Raw genomic sequence first — 22,009 nt, forward strand, 5'->3', positions numbered from 1 at the left:
TGTGAAGAGCACCAGAGCAGTTGTGCTCAAGTAATGGATTAAAGTCACTATTTCAAATGTCTGTTTGACCCCTTTTATATACTGGCCCTTGCAGACCCTTTACTTTCTTATGTGCCTCGAAGGTGCCAATCAGAGCCTCCTGCCACCTGCCTACTCTCAGGTCTCTTGCCAACCTTTAATCTTGAACCCGTGCACCTGGTGACGCTGAAACATAATCTCCTTTACAAACACCTACAACATGAAAAGGGTGGCCCTGTCTTTCCTGTTCAATCCTAGTTTGCTTGCCATAGGGCACTTCTAAGCCTGGGGTCTGTAAATACGCTTTGCTAATGAGAAACAGCATTAGAAGTGGCAGCTTTTCCGGTCTAGAGTAAGGAGGCCCGCTCCTAGAGGCAGCAGCCACGGTCCAACGGCTGCACGCCGAAGCACTGAAAGCAAGCCGCAGCACCCTTCCGGCCTGGCGCCGAGCGCTCGGGGCGGTCTCTGCGCCGGCGCGGTGTCCGCGCTAGCGTCGGAGGCAGGCCGGGAGGAGCAGAGCGGAATACGGCATGGCGGTGCCCGCCTCGCTGCAAAGGAGCGTGGTGTCCCCCGCAGGCAGGCACACCGCCTCCCTCATCTTTCTGCACGGCTCAGGTGGCTGCTTTTCCCCCTCTCACTCCCCCATTCTCTCCCCTGCTACCCCGCGGCGGGGTCGGGGCTCGGCGGGACTTGCTTCCTGCTGGGGAAGGGTGCAGGGGTGCGGAAGAGACTGCCCTCTGACCGCCGGGCTGGGGTGCCTGTGGCCGCCTCCTTGTCTCTGCGCGGCGGGGCTCTCCCCGGTGCAGCGTCGGTCCCCTCAATTTCCGCGGTGCTCCGGTGCTGTGCGAGGGTGTCAGCAGGACCGGCTCGCTGCCACGGCAGTCCCCAGGCTCCGTGCGCCAGCAGAGCGAGGAGGAACGGACCCAAGATGTCCCGGTCCCGGTGGCTGTAGCCTCCCCTGGGCTGTGCGGCGCCGGCCGGGAAGGAGGAGCGTTCGTGGGCGAATCAGCGTTCGTGTGCCTAGCGTGGCTCCAGCCTTCGGGCTTCCAGGAGCCTGAGGTGTGACCCTGGAGCGTGTTTTACGGGCCCCAACCTGATGCTCTTGGCCCTGAAAATAAACGTGTTCGAGAACATACTGTAACTATTATCCCACTCGAAGCGTAGCCACCTGGAAAGCAGAGTTTTCATAATTAAAGTGGCTCTGGGAGTATTTAGAACCAGCCTGAGAAGACGCTGTGAGTAGATTGACCTCTGTTCAGTAGGTCCCAGCCCTGTCCAAACAATCTTCGTGTCGGAGGTCCCATCCGACCCAGACCATTCTATGATCTGCAGAAGATAGTTGGCTACCTGGATGAGTCTGAGGGCCAGAGGGGAGGATGCATTTTTCTGTTTGTGGTGGTTTAGGTTTTTTGTTGTTTGTGGTTTGTTGTGGGATTTTTGTTTGTTTTAATTTGTTTACTTAAAGCTTATTTCTCGTCTGTTAAATAAAATCAAAACCGTCCCTATCTCTTTCAAAAAGCCCAAATTCAAACAAAAAAACCCGACAACCAAACCCCAACCCTAAAACCTAGTAATCATAGCTCTTGGAATTAAATTCTTTTAAGGTGTCCATGTGCATGTGGCAATGTGCTCAATTCCTTCAAAGTCTTGGTCTTAGTTTTGCTTTCAGTCGATGCTGCTGTTTAATTTAACAAAGATGCACAAGCTTATTAAATTGGTTTCATTTTTATGAACTACTTTGATTTTGCTTTCCTCCAGTTCCGTGGGTTGAATGAAAGAGAGTTTGTAAGCTGTGTCCAGCTCTTCTGTTAGCACTAATGCTTTAATGCTTGAGGAAATAATTTTCTCTCATGTTGGAGGAGTAAGGGAAGATTATGGTTAGAGGCTGATTCCACATGTGGTTAAAGTACTCTACAATTTTTCATTTTTGGTATGATTTCATTCATAATGTTTGCAATGGGGAGGTATAAAGGGTATTTTTATTTGATTTTGTGTAGCAATGCAACAGAATAGCATGTAAAACAGAAGTAGCTGCAGTGCTCCAGCTGTAGACCGGCCTGTAAACCCGAATTGTGAGCTTTCTGTGCAGTGCTTGTGATGGAAAGTGGCACACAAATGATTTGAATCCATTTTGGTTTGTGCCAGACAAATTATAAGTGGAGAATGTAAATACATAATGGTATAGAAAAATACTAGAAAATGCCCAGTGCTGTCCTTCTAATACAGGTAGAGAATCAAATTTGGTAGCTCAGCAGGAAGGCAAATGAACATAACAAATGCACAATAGTTATTTAGGCCTAGGTTTACAATTTCACATGTAGTAGCATGCATAGAATCGTTTATGTTGGAAGAGACCTTTAAGACCATAGACTCCAACCATTAACCCAGCACTGCCCCAAGTCAACCACTAGACAATGTCCCTGAGCAACACAGTTACTCATCTACTACATCTTTTATGTACCTCCAGGGATAGTGACTCAGCCACTTCCCTGGGATGCCTGTTTGAATGCCTGACAACATTGTTTAAACTTTGCACAGAAAGATAATTTGGAAACTCAAACTGTATTTAAAAGGAAAATAATTCACATTTTGCTTGAGGAAGAAGGAAGAAATATTTCAGGTCTTTGAACAAGCTCAAAGCAGAATTGTCTGTGCACTGTGTACTTCTTTTTAGTAGTGTCCATATATATATGTTGTATATAGATTGTTGCAAAAATCTAACAAAACCTGACAGACAAACCTTTCAGAGGGTTGTTGGGTTTTGTTTGGTGTCTTAGTCTCCTCTCTCTCTTCTTCCCCTATGAATTCTGTTCTTACCAAATCAAAATGCATTACCTCTGCATGCAGGGGTTCACAGCCGTTGCAGGGCATTTGTACTATGGGGACTCTCGACACGCAGAAGAGCATAGCTAATTTTTTTCTTACTTAATGAATTTTCTGCGAACCTTTCATGGGCAAAGTAGTTCCATTAGCTGTAAATGTTTCTGCTGATCTTGGCAAAGCTGAAGATGTGAATAAGTTAAAAAAAAAGATGAGTCCTGCACCAGTAAGGAGTCTGTAAAGGAGTGAGTTGACCTACCTGAGGGTTTTCCTGTGCAAGTATTTGCAAAGCCTAGGCTTTTCCTTTCTAACTGGAAAAAAATAAAAAAGAAAAAAGAAAAGAAAAAAAAAGAGGAGTGTATAGAAAATAAATAAAAATTAATGTTTATTCAAGCCTCCTTAAGATGCATTGTTCATAAATTGTCAGCAACTATGAGGAAACCCTTGCTCAGGGGTGACCTCATTGCCCTCTACAACTACCTGAAAGGTGGTTGTAGCCAGGAAGCGGTTGGCCTCTTCTCCCAGGCCACCAGCACCAGAACAAGAGGACACAGTCTCAAGCTGCGCCAGGGGAGGTTTAGACTCGAGGTGAGGAGGAAGTTCTTCACCGAGCGAGTCATTCGTCACTGGAATGGGTTGCCCAGGGAGGTGGTTGAGTCATCGACCCTGGAGGCGTTCAAGAGGAGATTGGACGTGGCACTTGGTGCCATGGTCTAGTCATGGGGTCTGTGTTGATAGGTTGGACTCAATGATCCTCGAGGTCCTTTCCAACCTAAGTTATACTGTGATACTGTGATGTCAAGAGTGTCTAGTAATAACCGGAGGTGTGTTTGGACTTCGGACCGTGCTGCTCACGTAGGCAAAGTGCTTGTTGGAGATACAACTGTGATTATACTGTTTAATGGAGTGTAGGATAAGATTTTTGTCACTTTTGCAGCCTTACGGCTTACTTGTCACTGGGAGTATTTAGGGCAGAGAACTTAATGGTTATACTGTGCTCAACAGCAAAAACACAACCAAAACCAAACCTGGGTTTGGACCATTCGTGCCTTCTAATTCTGAAGATGCCTTAGTTGTATGTGTAAATTAAGATCACTGAATTTTGTTTGAGTGATAGAACAAGAACAAATCTCCATGGGGAATAATAATAATTTTACCAGTAAATTGGTATACTTATGTGATGTTGTTCAGATAAACCCGTGTGATGTGGCAGTAAGCCTGGCTTCGGGCAGTGATAATTTTTTCTTGTGGTTTGACCATTTTCTTTTTTTATAAAAAACCCCAAAACCATTCTGTAGCCTTTTCCAAAGGGAGCAGCAGGTAGTTTTTCTTACTGTTTAAGATGGCAATCAGTATTTTATTTGTCACTGTTGCCAGCAAGTAAGGTAAGGTGTGAGTAAGAGGTGCCTGATTAGGAGATGCTTAAGCTATTGGATGTAATGAAGTATTTATTAAACTTATGCTGTGGAGGTGTTCAGGGGGAGACTTGATGGGGTACTTGGTGCCATGGGTTAGCTGTTTGGGTGGGTTGGATTGGTTGATGGGTTGGACACGATGATCTTGAAGGTCTCTCCCAACCTGGTTTGGTTTATTCTAACAAAGGTTTATTCTAAAAAATAGCCTATTTGTAGGAAGTTTTGTGTCTGCCTTCACTGGAACAGGAATTAAGATTATTCTACAAACTTAGTTAGCATTTTAGAGGATTAACTTTGTAATGTAGACATTTGTGTCAATCTGAGATAGATACCGATGACTGACATTTTAGTTTTCTTTCTAAATGTGTGAAATAATTCTTCTTGTACTCTCTCTGTGGTGCAGGTGATACTGGCCTAGGAGCAAGAACATGGATCAAACAAATTTTGAATCAAGACATGTCTTTCCAACATATAAAAGTAATTTACCCAACGGCTCCTTCCAGGTATTGTTTAATATACTTCAACTGTAGGATTCATTTACTCTTTTCCAGTACTTCAAAATATGCTTGTGAATATTGGTGCAGACTGGCTTAACACTTCCTCCTCTTTTCTTATCTATATGATTTTTGGCATGACGAGCTCAGCAGTGCGTCGCTGTCCAGGATCTCTAACTTTAAGTGGTTAAGACTCTACATGCTGAAGACTTCACACAAGTTCCAGTCTCTAATTCAAATCCATCTCCTTGATATAAACATAGGATACTCCAATGTATGTTGTAATGACATTACAGAGCCACATTCGGAATCACAGTCCTACTTATATTAACTTCCATAAACTAGCTACTAAAGTATTCTATTATATTTAATGCTAGGTTTCAGTTCTGAAGGTGGTCAGTGTTCCTGGCAAGTAGAATGTGAAAGATCTTCATCCACCAGAGAAAAGACTGGGAGTTTAAAAACATGCGTTTCTCCTATGAACCCTAATCCAGCTGTTTCAAAGAGAAGTGAGTTCAACATTCACTGCAAGCAAAAAATCTCATTATTAGATCACACTGTGTGACCAGTCCTGGGGCTCCCAGCATAAGGAGGACATTGAACTGTGAGAGGCAGGTCCGCAGGTCCACAAAGATGATCAGAGCGCTGGAGTGCCTCCTTTATGGAGACAGGCTGCAAGAGTTCAGCTTGGAGAAAAGAAATCTTCAGGGAGACCTTGTAACATCCTTCCGGTGCCTCAAGGGAGCATACAAGAAAGCTGGGGAGGGACTTTTTATAAGGGCTTGTAGCGATAGGACACAGGGGAATGGATTTAAGCTTGAAGAAGGTAGCTTTAGACTGGATATTAGGAGCAAACTCTTTGAGAGTGAGAGTGATGAGAGACTGGAACAAGTTACCCAGGGAAGTTGTGAGTGGCACCTCCCAGGAAGTGTTCAAGGCCAGGTTGGACAGGGCCAAGGTGTCTCCCCATGGCAGACATTTAGAGTCCCTTCCAACACAAGCCATTCTACGATTGTATGATCAGTGGTAGACTGGAAGAGCTCATGAGGTCAAACCTAAAGGCTAAAAGTTGGACACCTACCTTCACATAAAGACATGGCCTTATATTTCAGAGATGTTTAATTTTTCTTATTTATTTTTAAGGTGTCTGCACCTCTTAAGTTAGAAAAATGCTTCCTTTCTTTCTGAGTTTGCATGTAAGTGTGGATGCATGCTGAAAGGATAAGGAAATTGTGACATTCTACGCTGACTTTCGAGGTACAGAGGTTTGAAAGTCAGAAAAAAGATTTCTTGGAGGGTATAAACAAGTATTATAGCACATTTTGTCTGGCAGTCACTAGTGTGTAAAAAACCCAAAACTTTCCTTGACCATGTATTTTTATGATCTACTTAGGCAGGAAAAGCAATTGAGAGATCGGAGTGTGAATGTGCTCACTGTGTTACAGAAAAATCAGGCTGTGAGTGGAAGTCTTTGAAGCAGTGTGTTTTGGGTTAGTAGGTGGTGAATATGATTTTCTGTAAATAATATGTTCATTACTTCACTGATGACAGGCTAAACCGATGCTAGAGTTATCAGTGGCACACCTTATATACTGATGGCCTCTATTCCTTCTCTGTCAGTGCAGCAGGTACTGGAGAAGTGCAGAGATTTTGCTTCTCTGTGAAATGATCTGTCCTCCCATGTTACATGCAGCCAGAGCACCTCAGCCCGTATCTGTTAGGCCAGTGCTTCACTTTCCTGTCCCACTGCACTTCTGGAGTCCAATCCTTTTCTTCATTCACTTTGGTGTCTTTGGATAATTAGAGATGTAAACTATGTGTGAACCATTAGCCGACTAGATCTGACTCAAATGAGTCAAGTGTGTGGCACTTACAGGGAATTTGTTGTTGTCTTCCGTATTTGGATTTCAGTACTTGGTAAACAGATACGAGAAAAGGATACTGTTGCAATTAAAAGATACAAACAAACAGCTAATTCTGCTCTTTTTAAGCTGAGTTCTCTAGAGCACGAGTTGCTTCAGAAATATTTTTTAGCAAAGCTGTGGCAAGTTATATATTCCAGAGTATAAAAAAATCCCTACCCTATTAGTCTTTGGCAATATGAAGTACGCTTGGGAATATCAGTGTACAGCCCTCTGTTGCTGATAAGCATCATTAGCTGACACAGTGAAGTAAAGCAGCTGCCCTTAACTGTAAAAACGTTTGCCACTGTTTGCAGCAATGCTGAAGTGAGGTTTGTGAAGATAGATACTGGTTGAAACAGAAATAACAGAAGCCTTTACAGCCCCATTTCACACTTTCCTATTCGTGTCCAAAACACACTGTGCTTTTTGAAACATTTGTTTTAGTTGCTCTCCATTATTCCACAGAAGAGAAAAACAAAGCCTAGAACTTCCAGACTGGGATGGCAGACATTGAATTATCTGCATTAGGAACTTCAATATATGGTTTGGTTTTATGTATGTGTGTATATGCGTGCGTTTTGATCTCCCCAGTAGCTCAATAGGATGAGAGGACATGGGCTTGTGCCAGGGGAGGTTTAGATTGGATATTGGGAAAAATTTCCTTGCTGAAAGAGTGGTCAGGCATTGGAACAGACTGCCCAGGGAGGCAGTGGAGTCACCATGCCTGGAGGTATTCAAGAAACAAGTAGATACGGCTTTTCAGGATATAATTTAGTGAGTCCTGGTAGCTGGGTTACAGTTGGACTCGATGACCTTAAAAGTCTTTTCCAACCTCAATGATTCTATAAGAATTCCAAATGCTTCTGGCACCAACAGTAGAATTTACCATCCTTGATAATGAGACGTAGAGGTGCATGGTTGTGGGTGTGCAGATAGGGTGAAGAAGGTTCTGTACCGGTATTTGGTCATATAGAGACAGAGCAAGGTGCAGGTGTAAAGCTATGTTGATGTGAGAGTCTCTGAGTGATGCGACCTGCCGCTGCCTTGTCACAGTATCACAGTATCACTTAGGTTGGAAAGGACCTCGAGGATCATCGAGTCCAACCTATCAACAAAGACCCCACGACTAGACCATGGCACCAAGTGCCACGTCCAATCTCCCCTTGAACGCCTCCAGGGTCGATGACTCAACCACCTCCCTGGGCAGCCCGTTCCAATGATGAATGACTCGCTCGGTGAAGAACTTCCTCCTCACCTCGAGTCTAAACCTCCCCTGGCGCAGCTTGAGACTGTGTCCCCTTGTTCTGGTGCTGGTTGCCTGGGAGAAGAGGCCAACCCCTTCCTGGCTACAACCACCCTTCAGGTAGTTGTAGAAGGCAATGAGGTCACCCCTGAGCCTCCTCTTCTCCAGGCTAAACAATCCCAGCTCCCTCAGCCTCTCCTTGTAGGGCTTGTGTTCAAGGCCTCTCACCAGCCTTGTTGCCCTTCTCTGGACACGCTCAAGTGTTTCGATGTCCTTCTTAAACTGAGGGGCCCAGAACTGGACACAGTACTCAAGGTGCAGCCTAACCAAAGCAGAGTACAGGGGCACAATGACCTCCCTGCTCCTGCTGGCCACACTATTCCTAATGCAGGCCAGGATGCTATTGGCCCTCCTGGCCACCTGGGCACAGTTGTCAGTTACAGGAGCAAAGTGCAAAGCTTACCAGCAGGCTTTTACACTGATGATGAAATCAAAGAAAAGCCTGAAGCTAGGCAAGACCATATCAGGATCGCTTGGCTAACATGCTCCTCTGGCAAAAGGCTGTTAATGTGGATGTAGTTCGTACTCTATAAACTTCTGTCTTTTCCAAGGAAATTTACTACATATGCATTGAACCCTCTTCATCAAAGTAGTAATGCCAGTAAAAGCAGGTTTGATGATACAACTGCAGTGCCAGAGGCTTTAGCAGGATAAACTGCAAGTCAGGAATACCTCTTCATGTTTTTGATGGCTATAATTCCACAGCTAGATCTATAGACTTGGTGCTAGGCATTCTTCACCTCTATTAAACAAGAGTGCTAAAAAGCAGCAGAATTCACGGTTTTCAACAAAACACTGAAAATTGTAATGTTTTCCTTGTAGAGGATGGATTGAATTTATGTTTTGCTAAGATTTTATCCCGGGCACTGAAACATATGCATTTTTCATTTACCAGAATGTGAGACATGTTTTCATTCAAGAGTCAGTAGGCTGGAAAATTTTGGAAAAGTAGCATGTCTTATAATCTGGAAGAATTGTAAAACATGTTCTCATCAGCGTTAATTTCAGCAAACACAAGAAAGGATGCTTCCATTCTGTGAGTAAAACCAATAGAATATTGCTGAACTACATCCTATAAAATTGTTTTTTACTATTCTCTATAGGCCTCTGTAAAAAGCGACACTTTTGTAAAGAGATTTACTTTCCTTTAGTTTTTTTGTTTGTTTGCTTTTTGTAATGTGCAGGATCTGGGTGGAGAATGATTACCAGGTAAAGTGCTGGCAGTGTTTTGTCACACTCATCCCCCCATCACTTTGGAAACTCCTATGGGTTTGTTTCCTGAGTGAGAATAGCAAAATGTAGATAATGCATTGTACTATTAAAAAAAACATAAATCCTTGCAACCTTTCTAATTAAAAAGCATAATTACATAAAAAAGGGAGAAATACAACGTGTCCAGAGAAGGACAACGAGGCTGGGGAGAAGCCTCGAGGATGAGCCCTATGAGGAGAGGCTGAGGGAGCTGGGATTGTTTAGCCTGGAAAAGAGGACGCTCAGGGGAGACCGTATTGCTCTCTACAACTACTTGAAGGGTGGTTGTAGCCAGGTGGGGGTTGGTCTCTTCTCCCAGGCAACCAGCACCAGAACAAGAGGACACAGTCTCAAGCTGTGCCAGGGGAAGTTTAGGCTCAAGGTGAGGAGAAAGTTCTTCACTGAGAGAGTTGTTAGCTGTTGGAATGGGCTGTCCAGGCATCACCGTCCTTGGAGGTGTTCAAGAGGGGACTGAATGTGGCACTTGGTGCCATGGTCTAGTGGTCATGAGGGCTTGGGTGACAGGTTGAACTTGATGATCTTTGAGGTCTTTTCCAACCTTGTTGATTCTATGATTTGAAGTCCAAATGTTCAATACGATGTAGTGAGAGGAAGTGGCACCTGAATTTGATGTGTTTGGAGATTAAGTACATGTTGCCGGTGCATGTAAATTCACTTGTAAAGTCAAACATTTCTAGATGTTGCTTAGAGAGATTTTGAGGTTTTGTGTGTAATGTAGGGCAACTGAGCTACTAAAAAATGAGCAGAGAACTTGTTTCAGTAAGTTGCTCTTTTAATGTCATATAGCTTGCTTTCAGGATCAGTGCTTCTGTGCATAGATTAAACTTGCTAAATGCAGCAGAGTTCCATCTCCCATCCCTTGTAATTCTAATACAGAACTTTAATTATTGAGGGGGAAAAAAAAAAAAGCTCAAATTGTAGTGCTAGCAGCTGATGCAATCCCTACAGCCACGTCTACATTAATAAAGGAAAGGGTTTCCTTTTTTTTTTCCTTTTTTTATTATTATTTGGGTCAGGATGGCTACAGCTTTAAATACCGTTTCAGCTGCTACAACTGTGACTTAAACATTCGGTTTCTATTGAGTTTCTAAATCAGAACTGAATACTACCCAATTTAACCTTCCCTTTTTTTTTTTTTAATAGAAAGTGATAGTTTAAATTGGCATTGCAGGAGCTAACGTGGTGAAGTTAAAACCATTTAGGCTTTACTTGTTTTAATAAGTATACCTTACCTTCTATAATTCCCTTTAAAAATCTAGGTCAAAGATTCTTTGCGTTGTCTAGCATTCCATTCTGACAGTCCTTCTGTTTTGCAAGTTAGAAAGTAAACTATAAATACTTCTCATGCTATTTTGTAGATCTTTTTGACGCTCACTCAACATACCTTTCCGTGGCCAATAAGTCTTTGTGTTGTTTGTTGGATTTTTCCCCCCCCCAATTTATTCTAATTTCCCTTGTCTCTGAGTATGTGGCTGGTAGGAACTGTTCAGCATTGTATGGCCTGGTATTCCATCCCTTCACCTAAGTTCACATCTTTCCTCAGCTCATGGGTGGAAATGAGTTTCATCTCATCGTAGTCCCCATTTGGCTATATCGCAAAACCACCAGACAGTTTGGCACCATTCAGCTGCATTGGCAGTCTCTACTTGTGAGAGGCCTCAGATTGGAAAAGCAGCAGGGGTACTGCAGGTCAGACTTGAAATGGATTGGCGGAGCTGTGTAGGGGAGCATGCAGGGTGCCTATCATACTATTTTTGGCTCAAGTAAATGTTATTAATCCTTCACTTTTGTAAGCCCTAACCTCATTCATAAATTTAGCACAAAGAAGTCTTTTTAGAGGTGGAAGTTTGAGGGACAAATGGAAAGGGTTTTCATTGGTATCGTGGGGTGGTTCTTTCATCTGCTTCTGTAAGTAGAAATGTAACATTCTGCATAATAATGATGGAAGCATGCTTGGATAAACTTCCTATTTTCCTCTTGTTTCTTCTCTTCCATCAGATGAAGGAAACATGAACACACATACATGTAATTCTTACATCATATACGAAATACCATGTGGAATGCAAGACACATTTCTCAGAGTTACTTTAGTCATACTTGGGGAAAACAGAGTGGAACATGACAGTAATAATCTTGGATTTCTAATCCGTTTAACTACATTGCTCTCTTAAGACATCCTTTCTCTTGTTTTGCTTCTCTCAACCATGTAGAGGAATTGGAGACAACGAATTTTGTATGGCCTCCCCAGCAAGCATTTGTGGGATTCTAAGCTGTGTGTCATTCTGTGCTCTTGCTTTACAATCTTTTTAGGGGTTTCTGTGCTTAGCTAGTGTCATTCATCTATCTTCAGTGTTATTTGCCACCAGCTTGTGAAAGATACCACTCTGAATCTCGGAGCATCTTTCACACCACATAATGGAAAAACAACTCAGTTCGGACCCTGTCTTGTGTCCTGCCACTTCTTTTAGTGAATTCCTAAAGCAGCCACTATAGGCGGGTTGCTGAGTGTGTAGAAAAGGTCATAGATGGTTTTCTCAACTGTAATTTTGTTACTGTTTCCTCTGATCCCTTCAAATCTCTACAATTTACACCCCTGAAAAAAAAACCCAACAATCCAACCCAGCATTATCAAAGAAATGGAAACAAACTCAGAATTCTGCTGAGCGTTATGCCAGTTTCTATTGTGGCTTCCTTTATCTTGAATTAATAAGATTTGTCCTAAGTGAAAAAAAGCTGTCAGCATCTTCAGGCAACCGTTCTATACTGGCTCAGTTAGCTCTCTGGCAACATGCATCCAGAGCAACCTTATCAAAAGGATTTGCATGTGGTTGAGTGAATAGGCACAGCCTTGTCTGAGGAACAGCTGAAACTGTTCCTCACGGAGATGACTCTCTAGGTTTTAATATTTTGATATTTTTTTTTTTAAGTTTTCTTTAGAATTTGAACTTCTCAAATTCCTGACCCATTTTCTGCTCTGTCACAGTGCTGCCAAGCTTCCTTGTTAAGATGTTGAACCTCAGTTTTGATGTAAGCTATATCTTGGACTAGAACATTGCGCTTCTGCTTTTTAGGTAGGCGGACATTGTACCTTCTCCCTCCTTGCTTCAAGCAGACAGTGGGAATTAAAAAGCAGAAGTATGAACTACTTTTTCTACTGTGATGTGCTAATACCAGCAGTGAGATCATGTTAGGAGAGAATTTGAGACTTTTAAGTAATTTGGCCTTTACTGGAAAAACTTTTCATCAGCATTAGGACAGTCAAGACTTGCTTCTAGAATCATAGCATAGTTTGGATTGGAAGGGTCCTTTGAAGGTCATGTAGTTCAGCCAGTCTGCAGTGAGCAGGAACATCTTTAATTAGATCCGTTTGCTTGGAGTCCTGTTGAATGTGACCTTTAATCTTTCTGTGAATGGGACATCTACCACTTCTCTGGGCAACCTGTTCTGTGTTTTATCACTCTCATGGTTCAAAATGTCTTCATTAGATCTAATCTAATCAAAATCTCCTGCTTCTTTAACCTCAAATCATTACCCCTTGTCATGTTGCAACAGGCCCTGCTAAAAAGACTGTCCCCATCTTTCTTACAAACACCCTTTAAGTATTGAAAGACCACAGTGAGGTCTCTTTGGAGCCTTATGTTTATGTTTTCATCATGAGGACATAACTCAAATTAGCAGAAGCTAAACTATCTAGAGTTTGTGAAAATTGGAATGATCTACATTACATCAAAACCTTGATGTCACTGCAATGAAAATGACTTCTGTTTGAAGATGTTTAACAGATTAAATACAAATACATACAGAGATAATGCAGGTTTTAGTTTCCTTTTAAGACATTCAAATATTAGGTGTGTAGAATCTTTGTGAAACTTCAGTCTCATGCAGGAAGTGTATGCACAAGGAAACAATTCTAGATCAATTCATACCATTACCAAATAAGAACAAAGTAATCAGGAAATGTGGTGTAGAGTGATTTCAGGCTGTTGAGAAGCATTTTAAGGATTCTTTTCCTCAGAGTACCGGCGGTTTCTTAAGTGCTTGATATTAGCCATATCTCAGAATCACAGATTGCATTGGATTGGAAGGGCCTCTCAAAAGGTCATCTTGTCCAACCCCCTCCGGTGAGCAGGGACATCTCCCATTAGATCAAGTTGCTCAGGGCTCTGTTATGTTTGACCTTGAATGTCTCCAGGCGTGGGGCCTCCACCACATCTCTGGGCAACCTGTTTCAGGGGTTTACCTCTCTCATTGTGAAGAACTTCTTCTTGATGTCCAATGAAGAACTTCCTCTTGATGGCCAATCTAAATCCATTACATCCTTTACATCTTCTTTTCTCTTATAGTTGAATTTCTAGGAAACTTTGTTTCATATGTCTCTTAAAAATTGGTACAGATTTGGAATTTGGGTATGCCCAGAGAGAGGGACTTAAGCTTTGATTCAACTTGAGGAAAGAAAAAATCCAAACTTGAGGCTAACCATTTGGTCTGACACTGTCCTTAACTGACCGTGCCAATGGTAATGGACGGAGTTTTCACTCCCCTCCATATTTCTTTGCTTTTGTGTATTGCAGACCAGCCTCTCATGTCACTGTAACACAGGGATTTTTCTTTTTTTTTTTTCTTTTGTGGTTTAATTGTATGAAAAAAATTTTGTGCTGTATCCTTGGACCTGTACAGATGGTTCCACGCCAAACATATTTGTTTACCGTGGTAATGTCTGAGCTGTAGTGTGCCAGCTAATAAAGGGATTTATTTAAGGAACAAGGTGAATGACTAAAACAGATGTGCCAGTTGGGTGAACCATTAAAGAATCTTGCTTCTCAGCTTTATGTAAAGGTTATTTTTAATGCATTTCTGAGAAATCAAGAGTGGTTGCAAGAATGTTTTTGAGACAGCTGAAAGCATCTTCTCCATTTCCTTGGGAGTCTTTTCCCTATGAGCATAAGATAGGCTTTATCTTACTGAAGAACTGGCAAAGGCAGCATCTAAAAGTTCTGAGTTTTGTCATCTGATCAAGTAATATCATCTCATCATGGAGTTTGTCCTGTTTATAAGTTGTATGAGTCCATTTTTTCAGTTGTGGGGAAACCTGCTTTAATATTTCTATAATGTAAATGCAAAGTTCTGTAACGTAACACAAATATGTATCTGCATTCCGTGCAACTCCTGGGTCAGTCTGCTCTATTAATACTAAAACCTTACATAGTTGTTCTCACACAAATATAGAAAACTAAGCACTCTGGCTGGCAAGCATTTTAACCAGGATTGATGCATTTGAGGAAAAAGCTAAACCTGTGAATTGAATTCTGTTTGCCCAAGTGCTTAGTCTGTTGTACATCGCATAGTCAAAGTGAATTCCATAAACTCCACTGATTCTGCTGTTGATCTTTTTGACTCCTTAGAAACTGACTTTTTTGAATTTCTAATCTTTTTTCTTAGGTGTTGATCAATTCGTTTGGGAAGAATCCTGGAGACAGTGGTAATGCTAAAGAGGAGTTAAAATCAAAACCAACACCAACCAACCAACCAAACCCCATGAAGCTCAGTTTTTAAACTTAGCTTTAGATTATTGGGTGTACAATGTATTTCCATTGAATGTCCTTTAATTTAGGAGTTACCTTATTGTAATAGATAACAAGGACATATATAAGGATAACAGATAATTAGGACAAGGAGCAATGGATGTAAGCTGCAGCAGAGGAGGTTCCATCTTGACACAAGGGGGAACTTCTTTACAGTAAGGGTCACAGACCACTGGAACAGGGTCCCCAGACAGGTTGTGGAGTCTTCTCTGGAGACTTTCAAGACCCATCTGGATACGTTCCTCTGGGACCTGAGCTAGATTGTACGGTCCTGCTCTGGCAGGGGGGTTGGACTCAATGATCTCTTTGGGTCCCTTCCAACCCCTGACATCCTGTGATCCTGTGAATAACCTGTACAATATAGTTAACGTGTTCATTCTGGTGCTTAAGTATATGGTTTGTTTTGAACTAAGCAAATGAGAGGCTACTTAAGGCAAACGCTGTACTCAACTATATACTTAGATACTGTTTTTAATAACAGAAGGTTTTAGGTGCTTGTTCCTGAATCTGTGGCTCGGGAAAACTACACCCTTTCATGTGTCTTTATACATCTGTTGCTGTTTATTACCTCTTTCTTCATATTTGGCTTCCTAGCTTTTAAGTCATGGACTTTATTTCATGTTCATGGCACCGGGCAGAACAAAACTCTGTGTTCTCTCTCATTCTTTACTTCTGAGACTGAGTAATGGAAATACTGTACTACCTCTTGTATGCTTATACTAGTGGCAGTATGTCTGGATTAGGAATAGCTATTTACATCTATGAAACTTCTCTGGTATTAATAAAGGTAGAATTTGTTCCTTCATTAAGAATAATTGAAATAGTGGCTTTCTTAGGTTAGTTGTGGTTTTATTTAATCCTAGCACTGAAAAAAACCCCAAAACCAACAAAGAGCACAGAAGTCAGTCTTAACATTTTCAGTGGGTTCACATCCAGCCGAATTTATCAAAGGCTGGCTGTTTGTAGGCAATGATTGTAAACTGATCTGAGCTCATCTGAGCCTAAGTAAAAATGAAAAATGAGTCCCTCGATTAAACATTGCAATTAAGTATTTTAGGGGGACTTGGTTTTGAGATGAAGCATTGATCTCATAACTGTACCTTTGGTATTACATTGTAGAGCCATTGCAAGGCAATTAGATCACCTTTCTGGGGATTTCAGAGCTCTATTCATCATCTTTAGTTAAAAACAAAGAAAAGGCTGCTTTGAATTGTAGCTTCCTTAATTATCTGAGATTTGGGCAGCATGTTAAAGCACTTAAAATACTAATCTGACAACACACTGTTATGGTGGAGGGGGAGTATCATGTCTCACAATCTGGCAAATGCATGGCATTTCCTTCACTTACTTTTATGAGATACCTGCTCCATTAAGGTGAGGATGGCTATATTTATTAAAGAAAAATTGACAGAGGGAAGAAGTCTTTGTGAATACCTAGAGGTTCATAATACCTCCTTTCAATTTCAAGATAGACAACTGAATCCCATACAGTTAGCTCCAGCAAGCTGTCTTGTTTCGCAGTTACTTCAGTTTGTCCTATTCCACAGTGGATTTCAGCCCTGACTTTGTTTAGGATTAAGCAGCTCTTGAATGAGTTGATTTAAAGTGTTTAGCTGACCTAATCAACCTTGACGTTAAACTGACTGAAACTTGTATTTTAACATAGCTTCCAAATGCTCTCTTCATTCTTGAAAGACCGTGTTTTGAATGCAGGGAAGTGCAGTGTGACTGGAGTTAGACCTGCAAGAGGTTCCTTCTGTCCTTTGCTGGAGAGATACTGAATTGGTTTTACTTATCATGTATGCTGAAGACTTTGCCTCTTCTGCTTGGGTAGTCATTAATTTTCTTTCCTTCCACCACTCCAGGCCATATACACCTCTGAGAGGAGCCCTTTCCACTGTGTGGTTTGACAGATACAAGATCTCTAATGACGTTCCGGAACACATTGAAAGTATTGATTCTATGTGCCAGAGCCTTACACACTTGATCAATGATGAGATTAAAAATGGCATTGCAAAGAACAGGATATTGATAGGTAAGAGAAACTTACTTTCAGTTTTTGTGGGTTTTAATTATTAAGCATCCTTGAAAGCTCTCAAGCTCAGCTGCATGCCTTGCAACTGCTGAGCCGCCTCTTCAGCAGCCAGTCCTCAGGAACCCTGTATCAGGTGAGAAGCATGGCTAACTTTAAGCAGTGTCCTCAGCAGTGTAACTTAAAACTATTTTTGTTTTCAATAGTAATTTGTAATTATTATTTGAAACACAGAGTGGGCAGTGATTTACTCTTAAAAGTACCTGGTTTGAATGTTTCCTTTTAGCCTTTTTCAGGAATGGAAAAGTAAACTTTCCCAAAACGACTTGTACTTTGGAGAGTGGAGGGATAGCTTGTGAATAACCATGAGCTTTTCCTTATTGTTCTGATAATTTGGGGTCAAGTTAATTCATGGGGGGAAAATTTGCATGTTGCACATCACTAAAGGTTAACATTTGATAATGAGTAAAGTATTAGCTGTCATAGCTCATAGGTGTCAATCCTCTTGTCCTTCTTAATTTCCCTGAATTTCCAGGAACTCTCACATTGCTTCTGTGAATTAGTGGGATATTTGGTCACAGGATTTGAGGGCAATGGGGTAGCCTGGGTTAGAAGGGGAATGAGAATTCATGAGTCCTTGGCTCCCTGTCTCATCCCTAGACCACAAACTATTTCAGGTTGGGGAAAAAACTCTTAATGTGGGAATTTATAATTTATGGCCAGCTGAGTCATGCCATCAAAATCCTGCATGGTGGAGTCACTACCATTCAGCCTACACGTTTTCTTGACCCAGCCCCACGCTGCTCTTTGAAGGTCTCTGTTTACTTTCCCTTTTTGGCTCATTGCCCTGGCTGCAGAATGCATTGTTTTGGATGGGTGTCAGCACAGTCTTTTTGATCTGTTTCCTGTAATATACCTGTTGGCTTGGAAACAGCTGAAGGAGTGCAGGTGCTTTTCTCTAGGGTGAGCTGGGAGATGTTCTGTGTACAGATCCAACTTGCTACTATAGTTTTTTCTTTCCTCTGTAGCCTTCAAAGTTAGAACTAGTGAAACTGTGGAGTATGACAGTTGTTTAACAAGTCATAGGCAGAGTAAGGAAGTTGGTATGCACTGATTGTTTCAGCCCATAGATTGTTTGGGTGTCTTCATCTCTGTATGTTTGTATTCCTCATCTGTAAGTCAGAGTAATTATATTTACTTCCTCTAGAGAGCTTTGATTTCAGGCTCCTAGAGTAAGGCACTGTTTTCTTGCCTCTCTCACAGAGACTACATGTATGCATCTTCACACTTGTAACAAAAATTCATAGAACAAGCAGAATGAGGCAACCCTAAGTTAGCTCCATCCGGAGTGGATGTGTGGCTGTTCAAGATTAAGTGTTCTTCCATGAGAACTTTATGCCTTCTCTCTGTGCTGGTTTTGGTGTTTAAACAGTGTGTGATGCAGTGGAGAATGAAGCTTAGAGATCCTGTAAGGTTTTTGTGCATAAAGCCTGGGTGTATTGTCAGTCCCAGTCAGCTGAATGTGACATTCTTAGTTGGTTTAGATGGAACTTCATGGAAATAATTGCCCATCTTCTGGCATGGATTCTTAGAGGAAATTAGGAATTCTATAAAGGTACCTGGCAGCTTTACAACAGTTTTGGTCAAAAGAGAATATGAGGCCGAGGTTTGGTAATGAAGATACAGTCAGTATTTCTGCACTGACCTGTAATGTTCACTGGAAAAGATGAAATGAATGGCCTGAAATTTTCCTGAGTTTGGGAAAAATTTATGTACAGGAACTAATGGTCACTTGCTTAGAACGTCAGACACCTAAGTCCTGTCATGTCTCTTCTGATTTCTCTTGGAAAAAGTCAGGAATATCTATCCAGTACAAGAAGAGGAGGCTAGAGGTAACAGCTGGGGAGCAGACAGTGGATTTGTGACTGCTAGTGCCATGGAGTTGGAGGAGGCAGCCTTCTTGAGGTGAAGTGAATAAAACAATTGTAGCAAAGGAATCCAGGTGAAAATTTGCTATGGCTGTTTTCTCAGTGCACTCAATGATACTGGGTCATGTTGGAGGTCCATAATGGAAATACTGGTACATATTTTGTTATGTAAAGTAGAGACAGAATAGTTGAGAGAAGAGGCTGGAGGACTAGGGAGTCTGAAGATCAGTGGGAACCTTTTCAGATAGGTCACAGAAGCCAAGAGAGCGGAGCAGTTGCACGAAGAGGTAGTGACAGGGCATGCAATAGGTTGTTAAAGGGTTAAGGAGAACTGGGTTGTAGGACTGTCTGTTTTGTAATGAGTGGGAGTTTTAATGAGTGGAAAGAAAACAAAATGAGTATGAGGAGGGTAACAACACTGAAGGTTATGGTTTTATATGGAATAACAGACTAGAAATTAGAGGCTGAGGATGAGTGTCAGATATTGTTAGATGAGGGTGAGTGAGGTGTTAGGCAAGCAGGAAGGTGGGTAGCTGCTGACAGCTCAGAGGTGTGGGCTAAGCAGGCAAGATCTGAGGGAGCACTGTGCAAAGGAGAGCGAGTGGGAAGAGAGGGGAAGCAGGAGCTGACTCTCAAGCAGTGGAAAATGAGAAGCCCAACACCTGGTGTTCTGAGGTATGATTATCCTAGAACCATTCAAACTTTCCACAAGGCTCAAGATTGTGGGTACAGTAAGATCATTTGTTCTGAAAGAAATTATAACCTGTGCTGTTTGTTTTGGTAGCACAGTTAGCACTAAAATTCACAAGTGGGTGCTTCGAGGGCAGAAGTCTAAAGGTGAGGCTGGAGTTCAGGTTTTCTGATGCCACTCCTCTTTTCTCTGTATCCCCACGACCTTGGAGGAGGAGGGAATAGAGACTTGCCTGCAATATATAATTATTAAAAAAAATAATTCTGTCATCTCTAGAATTTGATAATGAAAGCCACTTTTTAGCCAAACATTCTTGTTCAGTTACTCTTCCTAGTCTTCCTGGCTACAGCACTCCTTGCAAATAATCCTGTAAGGAGGTTCATATTGACTTTGGAGATAAAAGAGGATGATAAAATTAGTCAAATTCTCAGACTCAGAGCTTTGATAGTATCCTTTTTTTGAAAACTGTGTGTATCCCTTCTCCATAAATGCCTGGATTCATTGCTAAATTAGTTAAGCAAATAACCACCTTTTGAAACAGGGAACAGTATTTTCTTTTCTGATTGAAAACGGAGTTGGTTTTTCAAGTGGTGGTTGTTTGTTTGCTTTTTTTGTTTTGTAGGGTTTTTTGTGTAGTGTGCTATCCATATGGAAGCAGGTAAAATAACTCTGCTTAGGTGGAAATCCTGGCCTGCATTAGGAATAGTGTGGCCAGCAGGAGCAGGGAGGTCATAGTGCCCCTGTACTCTGCTTTGGTTAGGCCGCACCTTGAGTACTGTGTCCACTTCTGGGCCCCTCAGTTTAAGAAGGACATTGAAACACTTGAGCGTGTCCAGAGAAGGGCAACAAGGCTGGGGAGAGGCCTTGAACACAAGCCCTATGAGGAGAGGCTGAGGGAGCTGGGATTGTTTAGCCTGGAGAAGAGGAGGCTCAGGGGTGACCTCATTGCCATCTACAACTACCTGAAGGGTGGTTGTAGCCAGGAAGGGGTTGGCCTCTTCTGCCAGGCAACCAGCACCAGAACAAGGGGACACAGTCTCAAGCTGCGCCAGGGGAGGTTTAGACTCGAGGTGAGGAGGAAGTTCTTCACCGAGCGAGTCATTTGGCATTGGAACGGGCTGCCCAGGGAGGTGGTTGAGTCATCGACCCTGGAGGCGTTGAAGGGGAGATTGGACGTGGCACTTGGTGCCATGGTCTAGTCGTGGGGTCTGTGTTGATAGGTTGGACTCGATGATCCTCGAGGTCCTTTCCAACCTAAGTGATACTGTGATACTGTGAAATAGTCAAAGATTTCAACAGTCTTGTCCAAGAGTACGTTTGAGCCTCTTGAACAAAATGGCAAACACATTTAGAGCATTCTGATAGTGCTCACTTCAGTCAGCTACACATGAGTGAAAGGCAGTCGTCTTGTTCTCTTTTTTTGTTGTTCTTAATTTAGTGCTGCTTGCCTCCTTTTACAGGTCACTTTTTGTGTAGTGCAGAAATGCTGATCCAAGCACGTTTGTCTCTGCCACCTGTTGTCACTCGTGTATGCAGCCAGTGAAAATAAGCTTTCCATAACAGCCCTGCGGATTTGACTGTATGCCAGAGAACACATGCATGATTCCTGACCCCTTCTACTGTAACAATAACACAAAACTCACAACCGCTTTTTGTTTATTGCGAGACTTCTTACGTAGCTACTGAACCATGGTGGAAGTAACATGAAAGCTCTGTGCTTCTTGTAAATATTAGCATTTTCATCTCTCTCAGCGTGTGTGAGGATGGGATGGGGAGGAAATACTTTGGCTTCAACATCGCAGAGAAAGAGGATGCTGTAAATACGGGAAGATAAGAGAACAAGCCAGGCGAACTACTGCACTTACAGCCTTGGCGTGTTATGTCTTTTGGCTTCTAAGCCTTTTGCTGTCACTCATCCGACCTTGTATCTTCTGTCTTTCTCAGGCAAATGTTGTCTTTCATTTAGAGACACGCCCCCTTGCTCCTGCAGAGTAAATTCGTGGGTTTATATTGCCCTTTGGCACTGGAATTAAAAAGAGATTTGTTTTTTTTCCTTCCGTACCATGCATATCTTTGTGGTTTATCTAAATAATGCTCATGAGATTCTGGGCTCAAAGCAGTAGTGTTAGTCCATCTGCCCTATAATCCCAGCAAACATTTCATTCATTTTCAGTGCCCCAGTGTAAACTTGCATTGCATTTGTACTTCAGGGAAAATGTTTACTCCTGTTTGTTTGCACCCGAGCTGACCATTTGTTTTTGTTTTAGATCTCTACTACTCCTTTTACTTCTTCATGCACAAGCAAGATGTATTCATAGAATGTTTTGGGTTGGAAGTGACCTCCAATGGTCATCTAGTCCAACCCCCTCTGCAGTAATCAGGGACATCCTCAGCTAGATCTGGTTACGCAGAGCCCTGTTGAGCCTTACCTTGAATATCTCCAGGGATAGGGTCTCAACCACCTTCCTGAGCAATCTGTTCCAGTGTTCACCAACCTCTTGGTAAAGAACATTAACAAATGAATGTTTCTGTTTCCTTCATAAATCATTC

General features: G+C 42.1%; 1 protein-coding gene across 1 annotated transcript in view; it reads left to right on the forward strand.

Annotated features, from left to right (window-relative positions):
- The first annotated feature begins 493 nt into the window (after positions 1-493).
- The window catches only part of LYPLAL1 (lysophospholipase like 1), a 33,348-nt gene continuing 11,832 nt past the window's right edge, over positions 494-22,009 (forward strand). The window contains exons 1-3 of the mRNA XM_068153494.1: positions 494-633; positions 4,657-4,756; positions 16,674-16,843. Of these exons, the coding sequence (XP_068009595.1) occupies positions 549-633; positions 4,657-4,756; positions 16,674-16,843 (355 nt within the window). The 5' untranslated portion in view covers positions 494-548. The remainder of the gene's footprint in view (positions 634-4,656; positions 4,757-16,673; positions 16,844-22,009) is intronic.

This window comes from Melanerpes formicivorus, unplaced genomic scaffold (genome assembly GCF_026170545.1).
Source record: "Melanerpes formicivorus ecotype bairdi unplaced genomic scaffold, bMelFor1.0.p_v2 SCAF_26, whole genome shotgun sequence".
Lineage (NCBI taxonomy): Eukaryota > Metazoa > Chordata > Aves > Piciformes > Picidae > Melanerpes > Melanerpes formicivorus.